Consider the following 22,665-nt stretch of genomic DNA (forward strand, 5'->3'; position numbering starts at 1 on the left):
ATTAACCGATTCAAAGCTATTCTAATGAGAGTGTATATGTGGAAGGAATAAAAGGGGAAATAAACATGCCATTCCTGCTTTCTACAGTTAAAATATAATCTTGCTGACCTGTAAGGGAAAAACGTCATATTTTATATAAAATAGTTACTATAATGTTAAATAGACAGTTCTTCAAATGCACAAAAAAATTTAACATGGCTTATAAAAGTTTAGGATTCTTGTAAAAGTAATCATGATAGTTATTGAGCTCAATATATAGTTTAATAAAGGGTGTTTAAGTGGGAGTCATCTATCCAAATGAATAATTTGAAGCAAAATTGCACATATCTATTTTCCTACTATTCTTAAACCTAGAAAACCCACTGGATGTGGTGAGACACATCTGTAATCCAGCTTTTAAGAGGCTGAGATAGGAGGATTACAAATTTGAATCCAACTTGGATTATATAACAAGACCACCTCTCAAATAAGTAGGAAATTCTACTTTGGCTACACCAACCAGCACACAGGGCATCACCCTAATTTCCCAGGTCTCCTTTAGTCTTTGTAAACTACTAATCCAGAAATTCAGTTGCTACTATTGAAGTGTAGATATACATTGTAAATACTTGAAGTCATAATGTGTTCAAGAATTTTCTCTGAACATTTTCATCTCTTAATTCAGCATTGAAACAAAAAAAAACAAATATCGACTGGCTTTTTGTTGTTTTTTTATGAAAATGGAGCAATGTGTCATAACAACTGGTAGTGACTATGAACCCATGGCTCTTAGGGAATATGTACATTGAATGTATACAGCCTCTGTAGCTGTGATCCTGAAACAAAACATGCTGTGAGATTAAAAGCCTGGGGATATTATGTGAATATAGTTTAAACTTCTTTTTAAGCACTGAAAAATTTAACATATGAAGAAAAATAAAACAGACTTGAAGTAGTTCCCAACAAACAGGCAAGTTATATTTAATGATTTATTTTGTTCAGTTGTTTTTGACTGGTTCTTTTTTTGTTTGGGTACTAGGGTTTGAACTCAGGGCCTTATGCTTGCTACGTAGGCTCTCTACTACTTGAGCCAGCCTTTGATTGCTTCTTATCTAAGAAGAGATTGCAAGTACCAAGAAAGAATAAATAGAAATAGCTTCAAAGATGTTTATGATCTTTTGGGGAAGACAGAACACATTTTTTATTTTTTATTTTAATTATAATATATGTAATACAGAATATGTTCACCATCATTTGTCTTAGGAACAAGATTACATGAAAAAAAGAAATGGCCAATAAGCAATGTTTACTTTAAAATATTTACTTAGATATTGAAGAAAATTAAAATAACTTACTTAACTACATATTTTAATTTTTCATCAGTAAGTAAATTAGCATACTTTATCATTGTGATGATTAATATGTATAAAGCATCTGAATAGAATACCCAGCCTATAAGTACAACGGCCAGCACACAGCAAATGCTTACTAAGGGACATTTCCTCAAAATAGCATTATGTGCTTTACTAAGAGTGTCTATGAGAAAAATATTATTTCCTACTTAACAATGATTAAATTAACACATAAAGAGGATAATAATTTACTTAAGATTGTCCTATTAACAAGAGGTGGAGCCATAATACACCACAATATAGCATAAACTAGGTATATTATACTATTTATAGTATTTTAACATTCACTTTCCAAAAATTAATTGTATATAGCTATTTGGTAGATATTGTCATTAGTAACATTCTATTATATAGAGAAAAGTACACAAAATGTGATGAAGATAAGCATACAATCACATATTTGCTTTTCATTTTGACAATGCTTAGTCCATGTATTTAATCATATTTATGAGTAACACCTACTTAATAGATTTGGAATCTATGAATATTACCCCTTCTGATAACATGGTCCAGAGAAGACCAAACAAATAATTGGAAAATAATGTGTTTATAAAACCTTGGATTTTTGCACTGTATTATCATTATTATGATGATGATACTAAGTAAAAACATTTCTTACTCATTCTTTCTTGTACTCATTTTTAAAGTTACCCAATGCAATAAACACTAATCAATAATTTGTGGAGGGTAAGGGAAAAAACAAATTGTTTAAATAGGGATACAGGTGGACCCATTGCAACAATGAGATGTACAAGACGTTATGTCGAAAACGAACTTTGGCACGGGGGTGGGGGGAGGAAGGGAGGGGAGATAGGATGGGAAGGGGAAACAAAGGAGGAGGCAACAATGCTTGATAAGAAATGTACTCATTACCTTGCTCATCTAATTGTAACCTCTCTGTACGGTATTTTCACAATAAAAAAAAAAACACTAATCCTAATCCTAGATGGACCCTTGCATTCTAAGTACTAGAAAGGAGACAACTCCATAAACCATTTGCTTCCTTCTTGTACAACCATTGAACGTTGAGTTTTGAGTCAAAGATCCATGATTGCATTTAAACAAAACATTATCAGTTGATTTCATATGCAGTTGGATAATTTTGTGTACTTATTTCTGAAGGTCTCAGCCATCTCAACTTTCAGTGCAAGTAAAACTGCAAGTCCAATGTTAAGGGTATGTTATTGATTCATTTAAAAAAATCTGGAGGTTTTCTCAGTGCCTATTATCAACCAAGTCATGAAGTGTAATTGTTTAGTGTCCCTAGGAGAGTCATATGAACACCTTTCTGTTTCATGTTCTTTTCCATCCGAAAGTTAGCCATGTGGTTGTATATGTGGTGAATTCGATTCTGAAAAGAGATGATACAGTGTCTTCTTGAACGTTTTATCTAATAAAAGAAATATAATAGGATCTGTGCTACTTCTGGCTGAAGCAAGACAAGTGAGGACATTCTTTACTTCTATTAAATTATTTAACTGCTCACAGTCTTCTCTTTGATGCAGAACATAAAAAATGGGTTTAAAAAGACTGTATGGAAGAAAGCAAACTATTAATAGGATCTGGATGACCAAAACATGCCTTTTCACAGACCTGTAAGTCAAATCTTTCTCTGTAATGGATGTACAGGTTCTTACTTTTCTCAGGTGACTGACAAAAGAATAATATGATATTAGTACAACTAAAAATGAAAATCCAGTAAATGTAGTTCCAATGAGACCTGCAATCTGAGAGACCATAGCTCCTAGTTCCATCTGCCGATTGTAGCACAGGCTCTCTTCTCCTTCTGTGGCCTCCACAATCGAGTAGTATAGGATAACGGGGGAAATTATGCCCAGTACGATTCCCCATATATAAATGCACAGTTTTCTTGCAAAGTTAGGCTGTCGAAATTTTTTCAGTAAATGACCATAAAATAGTTTCTCATGACAGGAATTGTTCTCTTGATTGGAATCCTTCTTTATTAAGGTTGCATAGCGGCTTATGGCAATCCAGCTTAAAATTAAAAGACTGACAAACATACTTACATGCATGAATAGAGTTCCCAAAAAATTAACCACTCTGCATTGAAAAGATTGATATTCCCAGTAGAAACCTTTCAGGAAGTAGATACTCATGAAGGGCATGGTGCTGCACACAAGTAAGTTTGCAGTGACAAGATGTACCAGGTAGATGTGTGTTGATGTTTTCTTGCTTATTTTTGTTAAAAATACCCACTGAGAGAATGAGTTCCCAACAAGACCAACAATACAAAGGAAGATGTAAATGATTGGCAAAGCCATGGAAGAGATCATAGATGGCTGAATGCATGTCGAGTTATTCATTTATATAAGATTTTCTTGGGTATTGTCAAAGTATCTAGAACAGAATTGCAGATAATTAAAAATAACGTGAGAGATAACATTTTAAAAACATGAGATGAAATAAAATAGCAATAAAATATATGAAAGGAAAGGGAACACATAGATGGCTTTTTACCTTATCTAATCACAATTGTTCAGTTCAAATAAAAGCAAAAAAGTGCTTATTGAGGTAGATGATGCATTTGTCTTTAAAACAAAATTAGATGCAAATAGTTAAATTTCTTGGATTTTTATCATGTTTATGTTAGAAGAATTTATATTCCTTAGATTATGAAGCAATGTGTAAAAGTAGATTTTGCCTAGAAATGTAATTTAAAAAAAAATAAAGTGTTCCAATTTAAAAAAAAAAAAACTTAAAGGGCTGGGAATGTGGTTTAGTCGTAGAGTGCTTGCCTAAGATGCATGAAGCCCTGAGTTCAAGTCTTCAGTACCACATAATCAGAAAAAGCCACAAGTGGCGCTGTGGCTCACATGGTAGAGTACTAGCCTTGAGCAAAAGAATCTCAGGGACAGTGTCCAGGCCCTGAGTTCAAGCCCCTTGGCCAAAAAAAAACTTAAAGTACTCATAAGCAATATATGCTGATCAAGGAAAATGTTACAAAAGTATTTTGTGGCCACATTAATAGAGAGCTAAAACTGATTTTTAATTCACACATTAATTATATATAGTTTAAAAACTGGTATATTTAATGTATAGATTAAAACACTTCCCTATAATACTACTGGAAGAGCCCCTTTTTATAGTTCAGAAGTAAATTCAATTCCATCTGAATGGAACAGAAGGTCTTAAATTGAACAAAAAGAAAGCATAGCAAAATCTTAGTTTCATTATCAAAGGGTATCACTCATTTTCAAATTAAAATAGTTAATGCTAAATTCTCATACTTCAATAGAAAATTGAAATATATTTCTGTAGCTGCTAAGCTTGATGGCTTGAATGTCCTCAATGTGTCCTCATATGTAATTTAGTACTCATTGGTGTTTTTTTTTCAGGATTTGTGCGTATTAGTTTAGAGAATATGACATCTTCATCACTGTATAAATCCAAGTGTAGCTATTGCTTTTTTACCTCTTATTTGTAAATCTTGCTGCAGAGCTGTATGTAAAAGTGCTAAAGAATCACATACAAATTCCTTTTTATATTTGTCTCCTTGTTTCCTTATTTTATTTCAGGTGAGAATAACAAAAGAACATTACTAGATTCTGGTCAAACAAGAACCATATTTCTATTTAGAATATGCCCTATCTCTCTGTGCTCTTTACCATACTTCTTGGGACACAGCATTCTCTTTTTCATGATCTATAGCACGGTTTCTCAATATTTAATTACATTCTCTCTTTTGATTAAAAAAAAGAAATTACCATGTACAACCTTCCCATCTCAGAATCTAGCCCCTCAGAGCTATTTTGCTTCTTCAGAATCATGATTTTATTTTTTTCTGCATCCTGAATTACATTAATATTTTATGTCAACTTTTGCAGAAATAGGGATTTTTCATATAATTATGAAATAATTGTGTGTGTGTGTGTTAGTTCTGGGGCTTGAACTCAGCCTGGGCACTGTCCCGGATCTTTTTTGCTCAAGTCTAGTGCTCCACCTCTTGAGCCTCAGCTCCACTTCTGGCCTGTTTTTGTTTTTTTTAATGGGGTGGTTACTTGGATATAAGAGTCTTACATACTTTCTTGCCTAGGCTGGTTTGAAACCATGATGCTTAGATCTCAACCTCCTTTAAGTAGCTAGGATTATAGATGTGAGCCACCAGCACCTGCCTTCAAAATACTTTTTTAAACCAAGCAATGTACATCAAAGACTTTAAAATTTAATTGCTATTCATTGTCTTTAGGTTCAAACATTGAGACCATTCATTATCGTCCAACCGTCTCTTCTTCATTTTATGTATTTGTCATTTTTATTGATTAAATTGTCCCTATAATGAATTTATAACTGGGCAATCTAGTTTTAGTTACTGTAGATGCAGTTTTCAGTATACAAAACCTAACCTGTACCTTCACTAATTTAAAAATCAGTCTAAGAGTGATGTGAGCCAGATTATTTAAGAGAAATTCATCTGCTCGAATAATTTTGATTTTGCATTGGGAATGGAGCTTCTTTCTATTGAAGGAAAGCAATAACCCAAGCCTTATATAGATAATGCATAATATACTAAAAACAGCAGAAGTAATGATATGTAGTCTGTTGTTCCAAACAAATGAGAGGTACAAGACTTTTCAAGGACCTAGCTTTTTCAGACAGATGATTCATTTGCAGAAAACTCAGGATAACATGATAACTAAGTGCACCATCTTTAGCTTCTCACATTTTTGTCGACTGTGTACTTCTCCTATAAAGAAAACTTTGATTCTAAAACTATTAGAAAATTATTTTATAAAATTTGGAAAATACCATTAAATCAAATCAGAATGACATTATAAATACAGAAAATGTTTCAAAGTCTGCATTTCCCTAGCAAAAGGTCTGTGTCCAGTCATTCTTGTATACATTATGTATATACTGCTAATTTGAGAAATGAAAAATGTTCTACAAGTCTAACAGCTGTTAATGGTTATCTACATAGGTAATGTGCTGATAGCCTTTCTTAATGATTAGATTTTCTAAATATATAAACAGTTTAGTCTTTCTAGAGTTTTTGTAGAATTTACTTTTAAGTTAAAAGTGAGTAAATAATCACCCTTACCAGTATGAGTAGTTTATGCCAACTAAGGTTGTACTGTTCAGAGTAGTGATGCAAATTTCAGACTCTCAGTTCTCTGATCTTCAGTCTTCCAGGATTCTGTTAGTTTAAATAGATTCTTGCATGTCTTTAGCTATGGGAGTGGAAAGGGATTTAAAAAGAATATTGAATAAATTCAGTATCCTCCTAAAAAAAACACTTCATTTCTCTGTTTCTCTAGTCTAGTCTAGTGAGAGGAAGTTACTGAGCAATATACATATACATTATACTTCCTTATTATTATTCCCCGAACACCTACCTCAGTTAGCTTAGTTAGCATGATTGGCTGAAGTTAAGTTCAAAGGTTCAATCCCCCCCCCATATAATACAGTGACAGAGAGAACGACTCTACAGTAGCCCATAAAATACTGGTACAAATTTACTTGTAAGCTTTTCTGTAAAATCATTGGTGGATGACTTATTTGCAGTCCATCTTCATCAAGTATAAAAAGAAACTAAACTTTTTAAATTTTCTTATAGCAGTTTACTAGAATCAGATGTCACCGAGGTGGATTGGAATGTCATGGTCATTGTGGGTTAATAACTCTTTCTTTTAAAGTTGAAGAACTCACTGTAAGCTCAGGCTGCACCCTGAGTCTTGGTTTCTTTGGTTATATTGAACTACCTCAGTCAACTCTGATTGCCTTGCACTGCCGGTATTCAGATTCAGTATAGTCCATTATTCAGATGATTTCATGATAGATTGGGGGGGGCCTGGGGAAGTGGTAAATATGCCTCAGATCAAATGAATAGTTACAAAGAACTGTGAAAGCAATTTTATGTACAAAATTGTTTAGTCAGTGAACTAGTAGGTAAAAGCTAAACGTGAATAGTGGGGCAGCCAGACTTCCCTTCCTTGGGTAAACCAGTAGGGGGATCTGTCAGATAGCACAAATCTAATTTCATCAAGCCTGAGCATTTTGGTTATCATTAAATCATTTTAAATTAACAGAACTACTTTGCCATTTCTGATAACCCTTAGCAACTCACCTTACTTTATGCTGACTGCATAAAACCTCTCCAATACGTGCTAATATTTCTCTCTAAAACATAAATGAGAACTTCCTGAAGTATCTGGGTTTTGTCTTGCTTACTATGTGTCTTTGCAATATTTTCTGTCATTTAATTATGACTTGTAACTCATGGCATTGCATACCTAGCCATTGATTTCAGAGTAATTTGGCTTCTATAATTTCAGTCAGTTTTACTTCAGCAATTCTCTTGTTCCAGGAAGAAATTACTTAGCACATTAAAAAAAAAAGGTTGACACTGGTGGTATAGCTCAATGGTAGGGTTATATGCTTAGTATTCCTGAGTCCCTATGTTTGATTTCCAACATACACACATACACACACACACACACACACGTTTGAAGTAATTTAGAGAAGAACAGAAATGGATACTGTTTCTAGGAGACTAAAAAGTAGTTTTAGTATTACCTGTTGGGGCCTAAACATCTTCAGTCCAATGTGCTTGATTTCCTCCATTGTTCTCAAATTCAGTAAATAATCATTCTTTCAGTGGTTTAGGCTCAAAAATTAGAAATCATTCCTGATTTCTCTATTTCTTCCACATCTCATATCCATTCAGTTGCTGCTACTGCAGTTTTTACTGTCACCACCACTTATTTGTCATGTCAGAGCTTCCGATATACCATCCTTTCTGCTATTTCATTTACATTTAAGTCTTATTTAATCTCCACAACACCCTGAGAAGTAATTATCTTCATTTTAAAGTCCAAGAAACCTGAAGCTCAAAAAGATCATGTAAGTTTCCCAAGGCCATATAGCCATCTGTCCTCTCAGCATGCATGCCTCCTCTCAAAGCTAGTATTTGGAAAGAACAACTCCATACCTGCAATGCTTTGGTTTTGGTTTTTGTTTTTTTAATCTAGCATTGGAAGTCATCACTGTCACTTCTGCAAGTATTGTGTTGGTCACTCAGAGTCAGCCCTGATTCAGTGGGTCGAGGGAAGCCAACTCAGAAATTTGCTTACCACAGATGTTAACAATCAGTGAACCAAAGAATCAGAACTATTATTAAACCACTTATGGGACAAAAGTACCTAAATGAGATGTAATTTTTGTCAGTTCTTGTTACCAGACTAAAGGTCAGCTTACCACTGGAAAGCTAATACTCAGGAGACAGAAAAAGAAAAAAAACACAGTGACTCAAGGGCTGGACCCCAAGAAGTTGGAGAAGGAGGCTGTCATCCTCAAAGACCCCATCATGGGGAAATCAGGTAGATGGAAGGGATTTATAGGGAAAGAAAGGCTGTGCAGTGAGTCACTAAGCAAGAAGAATATCTAGCCATCATCCCTACCTGCTCTGGCCAGAACATCCCAGGAGACCTTGATTTCTGGAGCTACTTACAAACATTGCTACTTCTCTGCAAGTTTAGTATTTGCAAGTTTATGTGATTTGTGTTAGATACACAGGATTAAAAGAACAAGGAGGCTGTTGCACATCTTCATGTTCTCTGAAAGTCACCAAATGTTCTGGGTCCTGTAAATCTGAAAAAAGATTCTTCAGCAGTTAACATCTTCATTATTTAGATACCGCTTGGCTTTAGAAATTTTAGAATGCTAGACAAAGGGAGAGGGGAAGCACAAGTGACTGCTGAGGACAAGTCCCAAGAGTGGCCATTGTTTTGAGTTTTATAGGTATATATTTTTCAACAGTGCATTTCACTTAACAATTATTTAGTAGTGTTCCCAGTGTGTTTCTAGTAGCACATGGAATCACAGAAGTGCTCTGCCAACTATAAACTATTAAGGGTCTCTAGAAATCCAGGGGATTCTACAAGCAAGCCAAGAATTTATAGACTAATAAATACTATGATGTGTGGCACAAACTTCAGACACTCTGTGAATAAGAGAAAGAAGAAAACCATGTATCAGAGTGGTCCTAAAAGGCTTAGTGAATGCGAGGGAGAGAGAACACTTGGTGAAAAGTGGCAGAAATTGAGGTTCACAGAGGCTAAGTGGCATGCCTAACATAATACTACCAGTGAGTTTGCTTTACTTCTTTCTCTGCTTTGGAGAACAGAAATTGCTGCTTGTCCTTGTAGGTCAACAAGGAACCTAATGACAAAAGTAAACTAGAATCTAGTCCAATTTTGTTCGTTTTTGTTTTCTTTTTTTTTTGTCGGTCGTGAGGCTTGAACTCTGGGCCTGGGCGCTGTCCCTCAGCTCTTCAGCTCAAGGCGAGCGCTCTACCACTTGAGCTACAGCGCCACTTCCGGTTTTCTGGTGGTTTATTGGAGATAGGAGTCTCACAGTCTTTCCTGCCCGGGCTGGCTTTGAACCGCGATCCTCAGATCTCAGCCTCCTGAGTAGCTAGGATTACAGGCGTGAGCCACCAGCGCCCGGCTCGTTTTTGTTTTCTTTGTGCTGGTACTGGAGCTTGAACTCCAGAGCCTCACACTCTTCCTTAGCTTTTTCCACTCAAGGCTGGCACTCTACCACTTGAACACTTCTACTTTCAGCTTTTTACTGGTTAACTGGACATAAGCATCTCATAGAGTTTCTGCCTTGGCTGTCTGTAAACCTCAATCTTCAGCTACCAGCACCCAATTCCCAGTTTTTGAGTACTTTCAACTTCAGCCAGGTTGAGTTTTCTGTTCTAGATCTGAGAGAGTAGAAACTGCCTATGAAGAAACCATGCCATGTTTTTGTCTGTTGGAAAGCTGTGAACTTCATTAGGCTAATTTTTATGGCTGCAATATCAGTATAAATTCTTTGTGATTTAAATGATAGTGACTTCTCTAACTGAAATATAAGGAAATATTATATTTACTTTTTTCTAAGAAGTTAGGAAATGTTTTTGCAACTGGTAGAAAAGAAGCATCAGAATACTAGACTAGCAAAATATTTTTGTCAGGGAGACTTTTCAAGAGTTATTAATAAAGTATGTTGCAAGATTTTTTGTTAAAAAGGTGGCCCCTTTGGACTTTTCTTATTCAACTCACGAAGAGTTTTCTTTCATTCTCATTCATCTTTCCCATCTTTCTCCTCTTCAAAGTTCCACTTCTTTTGGCCAAGTCTAAGTGCTTTTACCTAATTGTTCTAATTGCTTCCTAGGTCCTCTGTCAAATATTCATCTCCTATGTCTTCTGCTCTGACCCTTATGATATATCTCCTTGAAATATTAGTTTCCTCTAATTTCAAGTCTTGTCTTAGGCTAAGTTTTCTTGATACTTGTGTGAGCACCCATTGGGCGTTTTTTTTAATCTGGCCTCAGAATTCCTTTAGCGTGTTCCTGCAAGAGCAGTCCAAAGGGCAAGTATATGATCATTCACTTTGGAAAGACCTAGTGGTCTATATATATACTGAAGTGGTCCATGAGAGCTTTTTCATGATTCTCATGAATTCTTGGAGTTAAAATAAGGGTCCCTTGTCAATTAGCCTCAGAACTAGAAACCAGAAGACGCAAGACAACTTAGTCATATCTGAACCTTTGTGTTTCAATTATAAAGTTATTTTAGGCTGTCCAAGTTGGCATCTAAAATGGCCACAATTGGCCTTTTGAATGTTCCATCTGGCCAATCAGGAGCTCAAGACATTGGGAGGTTGGTGTTCAGGAAGAGAAGATAAGTCTAATTTTGTCTACATTACAATATCACATTCTAAAGATAATGACTTCTCTCAAAGAGGGGCAGTAGTCACCCTCATTCAGTTCAATGCATTCTCAAGCTGATGGTTACCTTTGGAAGTGAGGTGCAGCCTTGTTACTGAAGGATGTGGTTTCTTTAAGGTTCACTGAGCCCCCTGCTCTCTTCAGGATGTGGTGTCTGGCCACAACCCTGTTTCCAGTTGCCCTGCTCTCAGGCCCTTACCTCCTATTACAAGAAGTTGAAGTCATGGGCATCCTACCCTTTCTTTTTTTGCGAGGGGTGGTAGGGGAGGGTCCGGTCGTGGGGCCTGAACTCTGGGCCTGGGCGCTGTCCCTCAGCTCTTCAGCTCAAGGCTAGCACTCTACCACTTGAGCCACAGCACCACTTCCGGCTTTTTTCTTTTTGCTTATGTGGTGCCGAGGAATTGGACCCAGGGCCTCATGCATGCAAGCACTGTACCACTGAGCCACCTTCCCAGCCCAATCCTACCCTTTCTTATGGCACCCAAAAGGACTTCCATTTATTCCAACGAACTGATTTTTCAGCAATACAAATGCAATACGAATATCTCAAGGACTACTAAAAACAACAGATAATACATTCTAAAGATTGGACATTTGTTATGGCACAGAAAAGTTACTAACCTGTAAGAAACATTCATGACCTGATAATCCCAGTTTCACTTTCCTTCACGGTGTTTGTGTTTGTGTTTGTATATGTATGTGCGCTTACACGTATGCACACACACATGCACTAGTCCTGAAGCTTGAACTCAGGGCCTAGACACTACCCCTGAGCTCAAGGATAGCACTCTATGACTTGAGCCACAGTTCCTCTTCTGGAATTTTTGATTGCTAATTGGACATAAGAATAGCATAGATTTTCCTACTGGGCTGGCTTCAAAATTCAATCCTCAGATCTCAGCCTCTGAGTAGGATTACGGGAATAAACTACTGGCACCTAATGCCTTTTGTGTTTTCATATAGGCCTATTCATGGGCTAGACATCATCCCTTATGAGTACACTGTGATAAACATTGTGTCTGCTGCAGCAGCAGTCATGAGAATTAGGATCATCTCCAAAGTTGAAGTTGGGAAGGAGGAGATTATCTAGCCATTAGTTAAAGCAAAAATGTCTCTGTAGACAAACTTTGAATTTTATCATGTTTGAGTCAGCTGAATTGGTTTCACATCATGCTTCAGAACCAACCAGTCTTTTCTGAGAGGTCTTTAAAAAGCCAAAATGAAGCATTTGCTAAGATTCCAAAAATAATCTAGTTCATTTTGTTACCACAGGTACAAAGCATGTACATATACATAGTATATACACACACATGCATGCACATACACAAGCATGTGTATATGCATACACACATACATCTGTATGTTTTGGGACAGTAGCTGCAATCACAATGAAAGTAAGGTCATTTAAACAATATCGTATGTGCCCAGAATTCTTACCACTCTACTATCTCTTTCCTGACCATCTTATTACAAATCATTTCTTTTGAACTTCTGGTTTAAATTATCTTTTTTAGTCAGTTGTGGGGCTTGAACTCAGGGCTCCATAACTGTCCCTGAGCTTTTTCCACTCAAGGCTAGCACTCTACCACTTTGAGCCACAGCACCACTTCTGGTTTTCTGTTATTGATTGGAGATGAGTCTCATGGATTTTCCTGCCCAGGCTGGCTTTGAACTTCTATTCTCAGATCTCAGCCTCTTCAGTCATAGGATTATAGGACTGAGCCACCTGCACCTGTCTTAATTTACCTTAAGGCTAAATCCTCACCCTATGTCATATGCTATCCTTATTCAAGAGAGAAAAAGAGCTGGATGCTGGTGGCTCATGCTTATAATCCTATCTACTCAGGTTAAGATCTGGGTCATCTCATTTTGAAGCAGAAAGGCAGATGCAGGGAGACTGCATCTCCAAATAGCCAACAAAAAAAAAAAACATACTGAAGGTATGGCTCAAGGAATAGATCGCTAGCCTAGCAAGAAAGCTCAACAAGAGCACAAGGCCCTGAGTTCAAAATTCTGTACCACAACAAAGGAGTGGGGAGAAAGATGTCAAGAGAAGATAAGGAAAAATTATCTCTTTGTGATCTTCTTATACTGTTCTTGTTTATATTAGTTTCTTATATTCAAACACTGAACTAACAAGTATTCCTGAAATACCTAGAAAAATAAATAAGAAGAAATGACAGATATCAAACTGCTCTTACATATGCATGTATCTTAATTCATATAATCTTAAAGATATCCCCTGAAGTATAGATGCTACCATTTTCTAGATGGTAGGCATAGTTCCACAGAGCATAAATAACTTGCCTATGATAATACAACTGGTATATAGTAAGGTCTCTTTTTGACCCCAGGTAGTCTTTTGTCATGCCAATCCTAAGGTTTGAACTCAGGGTCTGAGCGCTGTCCCTGAGCTCTTTTGGTCTAGTCTAGCACTCTATCACTTGAACCACAGCTCCACTTCTAGCCTCTTGATGGTTAGTTAGAAATAAGAGTCTCATGGACTTTCCTGCCTGGGCTGGCTTTGAACCATGATCCTCAGATTTCAGCCTCCTGAATAGCTAGAATTATGAGCATGAGCCACCAACACTGGACAGATGTCATATTCTTAGCCGCTACTTTGATACTTATATATGATGGCACTTACAGAATCCAGTTTGTTGGTTTGAACAAGATGACCAAGTAGCCCCAGTGACCAGATTTCAGTCTAGAAATTTGTTAACTTCTGCCAACTTTCTACTATGAAGCTATCCCTTTTCCTTTTGTAATCTGTAGGTAATCTAACCATCATATCTTGAAACTATAAATATATTGTTGCCTTTTCACCCAACGGATTTTACCATTTATTGATGATTCTTGCCTGAACGAGTGCTTTTATTATGATGTATCTTGGTAGTCTTGATGGCTAGAGATATGCTAAACTAGAAGTAGTAGTTTTAGGGCTTTACTTCAAACAAATCTTGTTGTGATTTTCCTAATGATATGTGGTATAGTTTCTAAATTTTTCATATTGCCTCCACTTCTTTTTTTCCCCCAATGAAAACCAGTGTAAAATATGTTGCTTTAATAAAACTGCCATGTTGAAGCTCAGACATAATAAATTCTCTGGAGTCTCATTTCTCCAAGATAATCTAAGAGAAAAAATAAAAGCAAATAAAAAACCTGTCTTAAATTTAACATTGACCCAATCTGTAAGCAGCCTTTTGTTGAGCTTTGGCCAGTAGAGGGAAGTATATCACCAGCCCTGGTTAAACCCTTTGCTACTAGAAGCTGAAACTGCCTCCATTACACTAGTTTCCAGTTAGAACATTAATAAATAGAAAAGTTCAGGAATTGGTAGGGTATCTTTGATATCTAATAAAATTATAAATTTTTTATATTAATGGCTGGAAATAGCTTTAAATGTGATAGAATAAAAGTAGTTGTACAAAAAAAGTAGTTGTACAGACAGTTGATTTCTGTCTTTAAGATGAAACCCAGTGCCACTCATCTACCTTTAATAAAATAAATCCTTTATAAGTGTCTTGTTTTGTTTCATACTAGTGATTATCACAAGAGCCACCTTTCTAAAAAGTGTCCCCAATCATAATTATCCTGGTGACAAAAAGAAAGTCTGACATTTTAGTATGTGAAAGTTTGATGCCTTTGGGGGGGAAATTTTTTTCAACTTCAAAAAAAGATCAGCTGAGTGCTCACGATTCCGGAGGCTGAGATCTAAGATCTGAGATCTGGCTATTCAAAGCCAGTCCAGAAAGGAAAGTCCATGAGACTTATCTCCAATTATCCACCAGAAAACCAGAAGTGGTGCTGTGGCTCAAAGTGGTAGAGTGCTAGCCTTGAGCACAGAAGCTCAAGGACAGTGCCCAGGCCCTGAATTCAAGCTCCAAGACCAACCAGGAAAAAAAAATATCAAAGCTGATGGATGTAGTTTTAAAATTCAAATAATATTCAAAGGCTTATAATGAAAACAACAATTAGTAACTGTAATTTGCATTTTAACTTTTCAAGAAAGTATAGGAGAAATTACCTTTTCCTGTATTCTGAGTTTCTTCCTGTTAGCCTAACAACTCTGCTGATCTTAAAAGACTTCCTTTGGCCTCACTGCTCAGCTCTCTCCATCAGGGGGAGCATATGCTTGCTTTATCTTTGAGAACACATGCATTGCTACTAGATCTTCAGTTATCCTACTACTCTCTCTCTCTCTCTCTCTCTCTCTCTCTCTCTCTCTCTCTCTCTCTCACACACACACACACACACACACACACACACACACACAGAGCTAATAAGTAAAATATTTTAAAGCATCTCTCTTGTTTAAAAGTTCTATAACCCTTGTGCAGCTAATATATGCAAACAGAAAGAAGTGTATATATTCATTATCACTTTTGTAGAAATGCATTGGATATACTCTATTCATTTACATCATTTATCTGTTGCTGCATATCAAACCACCTCCAGACTTGGTGGTTTAATACAACCTTTATTCAGTTATTCACTGTCCAATTTGTTCCAGTCTCAGCTGAGCAGTTTTGTGAGTCTCATCTGGGGTCATTCAGCCAACGTAATCATCTGGCATCTCGGCTGAAGCTAGATAGTTTAAAATGTATTCACTCACATCTGGAGTGTACCTGGGATAGTTGGGCAAGCTGATCATCTTTTTCTACAATCCTGAATTTATTTACAGTGAGATGGTCTCAGAGATCAACCAGACAAAATTGGCAGCTGAAAGGCTCTTAAGGCCTTGCTCTCATGTCTATAATGTCCACTATATTTTTACCAGTCAAAGCAAGTCTCAGTACCTGCCTAGATTCAAAGAACAGGGAAATAGACTACCTCAAGATGAGAGGAATGATAGAGATCTTAAAACCACTTCTAATCTAGTACATTTCTTTTTTTTTTTTTTTTTCCGGTCGTGGGGCTTGAACTCTGGGCCTGGGCACTGTCCCTCAGCTCTTCAACTCAAGGCTAGCACTCTAACACATGCGCTACAGCACCACTTCCGGTTATCTGGTTGTTTATTGGAGATAAGAGTTTCACGGATTTTCCTGCCGGTGCTGGCTTTGAACTGTGATCCTCAGATCTCAGCCTCCTGAGTAGCTAGGATTACAGGCATGAGCCACCGGTGCCTGGCTAATCTAGTACATTTCTTATAATATGCTTACAATTTTAATGTTCTAACTAGACTCCTGTATTTTTTTTAAAAAATTGAAAGAATTGGCTCTTTCCTTAAGGATCAATTAAGTATATTTGTCTAAAGAGTCCACTGTTTCCATTGCAAATGGACACCCATTGGTTCCCCCTTAGATCTTGGAGCTACTGTGTTGTTTTGGTTCTTCTATGGAAAGGCATATTAAAGTATCATAAATCCATGCTAGTTCCTTTGTGCATTTTATCCACTGTGATTGGCCTCTCCCTTTCTCTTCTGTTTCTAGAACGTTAATCTAGCTTTTTAGTGAAACTAGTACTTCTGCTACTTCCAACAGTTTATGTGATTCTGAAAGTTGAGTAAATTCATTAGCATCAACAACACTACAGTCTGAAAGCATATGAAAGATAATCAGTGTATAGAATGATGAAGAAGCTTTCTACCATCATTCCAGGCTATACTAATTACTCAGTTTCATTATCTTCAGGATCATAAATGCCAAGTCATTTGTCTGTAAGATTCACATTAATTTACTTAGCTATGTCTTTTCCCTCGTTGCCAGGGGTATTTGGAACCCTGTAATCTATACCCACAAAAGCTGACCCTATATGTTCCTGTGTTTTTTAAGCCTCACTGGCCACAAAGGGGAACTGAATATGAACATGCATGCAAACCTGTCAGTTCCCTTTGCAGCCAGCTGAACGTGGTTGTTTTTTGAAACATAGAGGAAACAGGTTTTTTTTCTTTTGAATACAAACTGAATTTCCACATAGATATGGAGCGTTTCTGCTTCTAAAGATTAGGGAGGCGGGGCAGAAGACAAGAAAGTGCTAAACTGTGAGAAAGGTGTTTAAAAGAGAAAAGGAAATTGACAAAACTGAATTGGGGAAGAGAAAGAGACACTGCTGAGTACAGGAATGGAAAAAAGCAGGGGCCATGGAGTGCTAGAAAGCCTCCATAATTAACAAGAGACCAGAAGAGACAGGAAATGTAGAAAGGAACTGTCAGGAAGGAACTGGCTATATAACCACTACACCAGCAGTAGTAATGGAAGACTTGAAGAAGTTCTGGTCTAAAAACTTGCTGTTGGATGCAAATTGAAAAGAGGACATGGTAGAGTGATGACCATTCCCTTCTGAGTTCATACTACTGGGGCAAAGATGCCTTGTCCCCATTTCTCAGTGATGACCACTCAGGCTACTCTTGATTACACAGAACAAAGCTAATGATTGGCTTGTACGTTCACATATCTCATTCCACCACCTCAACAGGTGCCCTCACATTCTTCTTCCACTTACTCGAGTTTCAGAGTACGAGTCCACCTAGTGTGAAATGGAACAGATCTGCTGCCTGTCCTGAACTGGACATAGCTATTATGAATTAACACTAGTTCTGAATTACCCTTTTTGAGTTACTTCTTCTACTTCATTCAATCCAGATCAGCTTCCACTGAGTATCTTCCTAATTCTGATGTTTCCCTCACCTTCTGCCCATTTTGTTTTGTGTATTCTTTCTCTTTTTCTTGGCATTTTGGGTATTTGGATAACATAGTGAATGATTCCTACCTGCAGGATGTGTCTGTTGCCTTTCTGCTATTGTTTCCATACTGGGCTTCAAACCCAGGGCCTCCTCCATGCTTGGCAAGTGCACTACCACTACACTATACCCTCAGCCATGTCATAATTGATTTAGTCCTCCTTTCTCTAACAGTATTGAGAATGAATGGAAGGCCTTGCATTTGCTAAGCAGGCACTCAATCACTAGAGCCACACCCAGCCACTTTTTTTTTGTTTTAGTTATTTTTCAGACAAGGTCTCAGATTTTTGCCTAGGTTAGCTTTGGTCCAGGAGCTTCAGCCTCCTGCCTTTGCCACCCTTGTAGTTAAGTTTATAGGCATATAATACCACCCCTGTCTTGTTGATTGAGATAGAGTCTCTAACGTTTTTTTCCCGGCTGGCTTTGTGACCAAACCTCCCCTCATTTCTGTCATTTTCCTTTCTTGTTCTTCCTTTACCTCCTAATGAACAGTTAGCTATTTTCTTTGAGATATTAACACATTTGATGAGGTCACCTGGTCTATTATGAGGCATTCTATCTGAAACATTTACACATCTGTACACAGGTGTTTGGGTTTTGTAGTTTTAGCACTCAGAAAACCTGCCTGTTTTCGTATTTGTAGTTATAGATGGAAATGCTAAGCTATCTAAATTTTTTACTTTGATGGTGCTAAGTTTGAACTTAGGGCCTCATACTTGTTAGGCAAATAATCTGCCACTAGGCCATGCTTCCAGACCTACATGGTCAACTATAAGATAATTTCAGGCTGGGCACAGGTCACTCATACCTGGAATCCTAACTACTCGAGAAACTGATATCTGGAGGCCAAGCCAGGCAGAAAAGTTAGATAGAGTCTATCTTCAATATAACCAGCAAAAGGTAGGGTTGGAGGCATAGTTTAAGTGGTAGAGTGACAGCCTATATCAAGTGTGAGGCCCTGAGCTCAAATCCTAATACTGAAAAAAAAGATAATTTCATTTATAAATTCTTTAGTCCCTGAGGAATAGTAAAAGACCTGTGCTTACCTAGGCTTACTGATTAGAAAACTGTTTTGTTTTGCTTATAGTGTACCTGGCACAAGAAACTTATCAGTAAAGTTAAAGATAAGCACAAACTTATAGAAGTTAATTCCAGCTTCTATAAACAAGAAAGGATTAAAGTTCAGAATATAAAATGAACTGCTTCAACAGTTTGTTTTAAGAAAAAGGAATGATAATGTAGAACCCAAAGATAGGAATCAAAAAATTACTGGGATTACAGACTCCCATCTGTAATCCTAGCTAATTAGGAAGATGAGATCTGAGGATTACAGTTCAAAGCTAGCCTGAGCAGCAAAGTCCATGAGACCCATCTATCCAATTAATTATCCAAAAAAGACTGGAAGTAGAGCTATGGCTAAAGTGGTAGAGTGCTAGTTTTGAGCCAAAAAAAAACTCATGACAGAGGCTAGACCCTGAGTTCAAGCCCCAAGGCCAGCACAGAAGGAAGGAAGGAAGGAAAGGAAGGAAGGAAGGAAGGAAGGAAGGAAGGAAGGAAGGAAGGAAGGAAGGAAGGAAGGAAGGAAAAGAAAGATAAAAGAAAGAAAGAAAATAAGGAAAGGAAGGCAATTCTGGAAAAAAGGGGGCAAAAGGAAAGGTATAGATACAAACAGGCCCTTCACCCAAGAGCTGATGCTCCATTTTACTAGCAACCAGGGAAGTGCAAATGGAAACCACAAGGAAATACCATTTCACACCTATCAGATTTTCAAAAATTAATGTGTGATAAAAACCAAGTATTAGTGAGAATGTGAGTAAAGAACAGCTCATTTGTGCCCAGTGGTGGGATTAGTATGTAAATAGGAAAGTCACTTTGGAAAGCAATTCGTCAAAACCAAGCCAAGCTGAAGAAGTGCATACACTTGGACAAAGCAGACACCAAAGAGACCCATGGTCCAGGGTATACAGACAAATGTCACTTGATTGTGGTTTCTAATAGTGTCAAAAGTGGAAACAACCTAACTATACACTAGTAGGGGAAATTAAGAAACACTACAGCAGTGAAAATGAATGAATAAGGCTGCCACTTAGCAACATAGATAAATGTAATTTGAGAAAATAAAGTTGCAGCTGGACACTGATGACTCACACCTATAATCCTAGCTATTAAGGAGGCTGAGATCTGAGGATTGTAGTTCAAAGCTAGCTAGCAGGAAAGTGCATGAGACTCTTATTCTCAACTAACCACCAGAAGACCAGAAGTAGACCTGTAGCTCAGAATGATAGAGCACTAGCCTTGAGCAAAAGAGCTCAAGGACAATGCCTAGGCTCTGAGTTCAAGCCCCACAACCAACCAGAAAAAAAGGAAAAGAAAAAAAGTTGCAAAGGAATAGAATAATAAGATACAAGTATAAATTTTTAAAACAAAGTACATTTACACGCGTACAAAAGTATACATGCCAGTTTAGGAAGTGAGGGGGTGTTAGGAGGTAAACTTTGGGATGAGAACTTTTAAGTAAAGCCAAACTTTATATTAGTATCTATTCGATTTGGGATGATAGGTGCTTAACTGCCTATTAATTTGTGGGGTTTTTCTCTTTTTCTGTAGCTTTTGAAATATTTTATTTCTTCAAAAAATGTTTGCATGAGATTTCCATGCTGTTGCTTTTGAAATAACTTTTATGGCTTATTAAAGCAAGATATTTTATACATCAACATCTGTATACAAACAATAATTGGAAACTTTTTCCAGAGCTCATCTTATAATGGTTCTTTATGCATTTCATGGTCTAGGAGCAAAACTAATTAGAGTAAGATATTTGATTTCACTTTTTTCTTCTATTATACCCATATGCATTTGTGCTCAATTATTATTCATGTTCCAGAGAAGGCTTTCAGAGGATGTAAATGTCTTGGCAATTTGTAGATTTTTTTAACATATATTAATTGTATAAAGATGTTTCATTGTGCTATTTCTATACATACACATTATGTTCTTGGATTAATTGACATCATACAATTTGGATAACTCATAAGCAAAACATTTTCCCCAAATACATATTAATGACAACTTATGTTTACAAAAGACATCTCAGCAATCACCATTTTGCATGGATGGAATGAAACACAAATAAAAAGCATTTTCTTAGCAGAGACAATGTCTATGGAATAAAAGCTCACCAGCTTGCATTCCTTCAATAGCAAATCCAGCTACTGCTTATACCACAGGACAGTGAGGATTAAATGAGGTGCATGAAGCACTTACCACAGTGAAAAGCAAATAAATTCTTACTTTACTTCTTATTCTGTTGCACATGAACTTGAAAGCGGAAATAAGAGAACAGAAGTTTAGGACAAACCTTGTGCCTTCTTGTCTGCTCCACGCTCATTGCTAACCACCACTAACCAGTCTAACAAGTCTTTCATCCCCAAACAGCTGAGCCATTCCATCAACCGCTCAACTATGACAAAAGACACTGCAGAGCTAACTTGAGAGCATACCATAGTTTCTCTCTCACTTGAGTTGATGTAATCCAGATAGACAAACTTCCAAGTGCTTTCTTGCAGTCAAAAATACAAGCCGCTTGACGCGTTTATAGTCTTCATTGCTGCCTGACATAAAAGGTTTTCTACCAAGTGTCATATCTATTGTGAATATTTTTCTTGCTTTATGCTTTTGCTTCTATTTTAGTTTCTGGCTTTGACTAAATTTACAAGTCTTATCTATGGACTCTTCCTGATAGTCTGTTATTTTATTAGGAGAAAACTTTCCCATCTACACAAGACAGGCACCTACCTGTTTCTGGACCTTTTCATTGTCTCTTTGCTCACATTGAGCTTTTAAATACACTTACAATTGTTTTGGTGTGATGCAAAATGAAACTATACATTGGTTTTTTATCTTAAGTAGGCACAGCATTACTTATTAACCCATCGTTCCTTCCTGTTTTTTTTTTTTTTTTTGTGATGTTTCCTCTATTTGCTGTGATACTTTCTCAGGGAGGAGATTGTCTTGGAGTCCCCCAGGAAGCTTTTCAAAAATACATTTTACTTCACCTTTGAAAAAGTCTAGCACATCATGACTAATGACACCTTAGGTCTCCCCCTGGCTTGTTCCTGGCCCCACTATTCTGAGTCATTCACATGACATATCCTCTTCCTGGCCCCACTGTCCTGAGTCATTCACATGACATATCCTTAGAGATGCATATTCTGTTTTCCTGATCATTTCTCTCATGTCTACTCTCCCATGTTTTCCTCTTTAAAGATAAGAATATATTTTTGTATCTGGTAGCATCCGTTTTTCTGATCAGATTAAGTTTTCAGTACTTAGAATAAAGTATTTTAGATTTGGAATTTTTCTGATTTGGGAATATCTGCATGGGCTCTACAGATTGAACATCCCTAAGCCACAAGTCTGAAACTTGAAAACATTACATTTTTTCAAGCATTTTGGAGTCCAGATTTTCGGATTAGGGATGCTCAATTTGTATTTCAAATTGCTTCAAAATAATTAACTCATTAATAAGTTTCTGCAGCAGCCAGGTTGCCTGTTCAGAAAACTATTTCATGTTCTTTTTCTCTTGTGGATAGTTTTCAATAGTTTTTCTTAACGTGGTGCTAATCATATTAGTTCTACTTTTATATCAGCAGGACTAATCTAGACTGATCCATTTTTTAAGTTGAAAATAAAACCTTTTATAGAATCATATAAATTAAACTATCTTCCAACCAGGTTTTGCGCAGAATCCCTCTCCAGAGTTTGCTCCAACATTCCACTGAATACTGCTCTCTTGCATGCTTGCCCTTTTGGCTTTGTCTTATGTGAGATTGTATTTAGAAATTGTTCTGAAGGTCTTT

At 36.8% G+C, this 22,665-nt stretch overlaps 2 protein-coding genes across 14 annotated transcripts in view; one reads left to right on the forward strand and one right to left on the reverse strand.

The window, feature by feature from the left end:
* Cask (calcium/calmodulin dependent serine protein kinase) overlaps nt 1-22,665 on the forward strand; it is a 347,639-nt gene that overhangs the window by 196,077 nt on the left and 128,897 nt on the right. The gene's annotated exons all lie outside the window — the stretch shown is intronic.
* Gpr82 (G protein-coupled receptor 82) lies at nt 1,252-21,178 on the reverse strand. Its single transcript, XM_070040594.1, has 3 exons — nt 21,165-21,178; nt 6,451-6,580; nt 1,252-3,749 (listed from the first exon to the last, which is right to left on the reverse strand). Exon 3 carries the CDS (start codon nt 3,713-3,715, stop codon nt 2,708-2,710), a length of 1,008 nt encoding a protein of 335 aa, XP_069896695.1. The 5' UTR covers nt 3,716-3,749; nt 6,451-6,580; nt 21,165-21,178; the 3' UTR covers nt 1,252-2,707.

The sequence above is a fragment of the Dipodomys merriami genome, unplaced genomic scaffold (genome assembly GCF_024711535.1).
Source record: "Dipodomys merriami isolate MVZ:Mamm:240054 unplaced genomic scaffold, mDipMer1.0.p SCAF_3, whole genome shotgun sequence".
In the NCBI taxonomy this organism is placed as follows: Eukaryota; Metazoa; Chordata; class Mammalia; order Rodentia; family Heteromyidae; genus Dipodomys; species Dipodomys merriami.

What these genes read in the sequence shown, in the direction of transcription:
- Gpr82 (XM_070040594.1), bottom strand. Translation starts at nt 3,715, where the DNA reads ATGAATAACTCGACATGCATTCAGCCATCTATGATCTCTTCCATGGCT.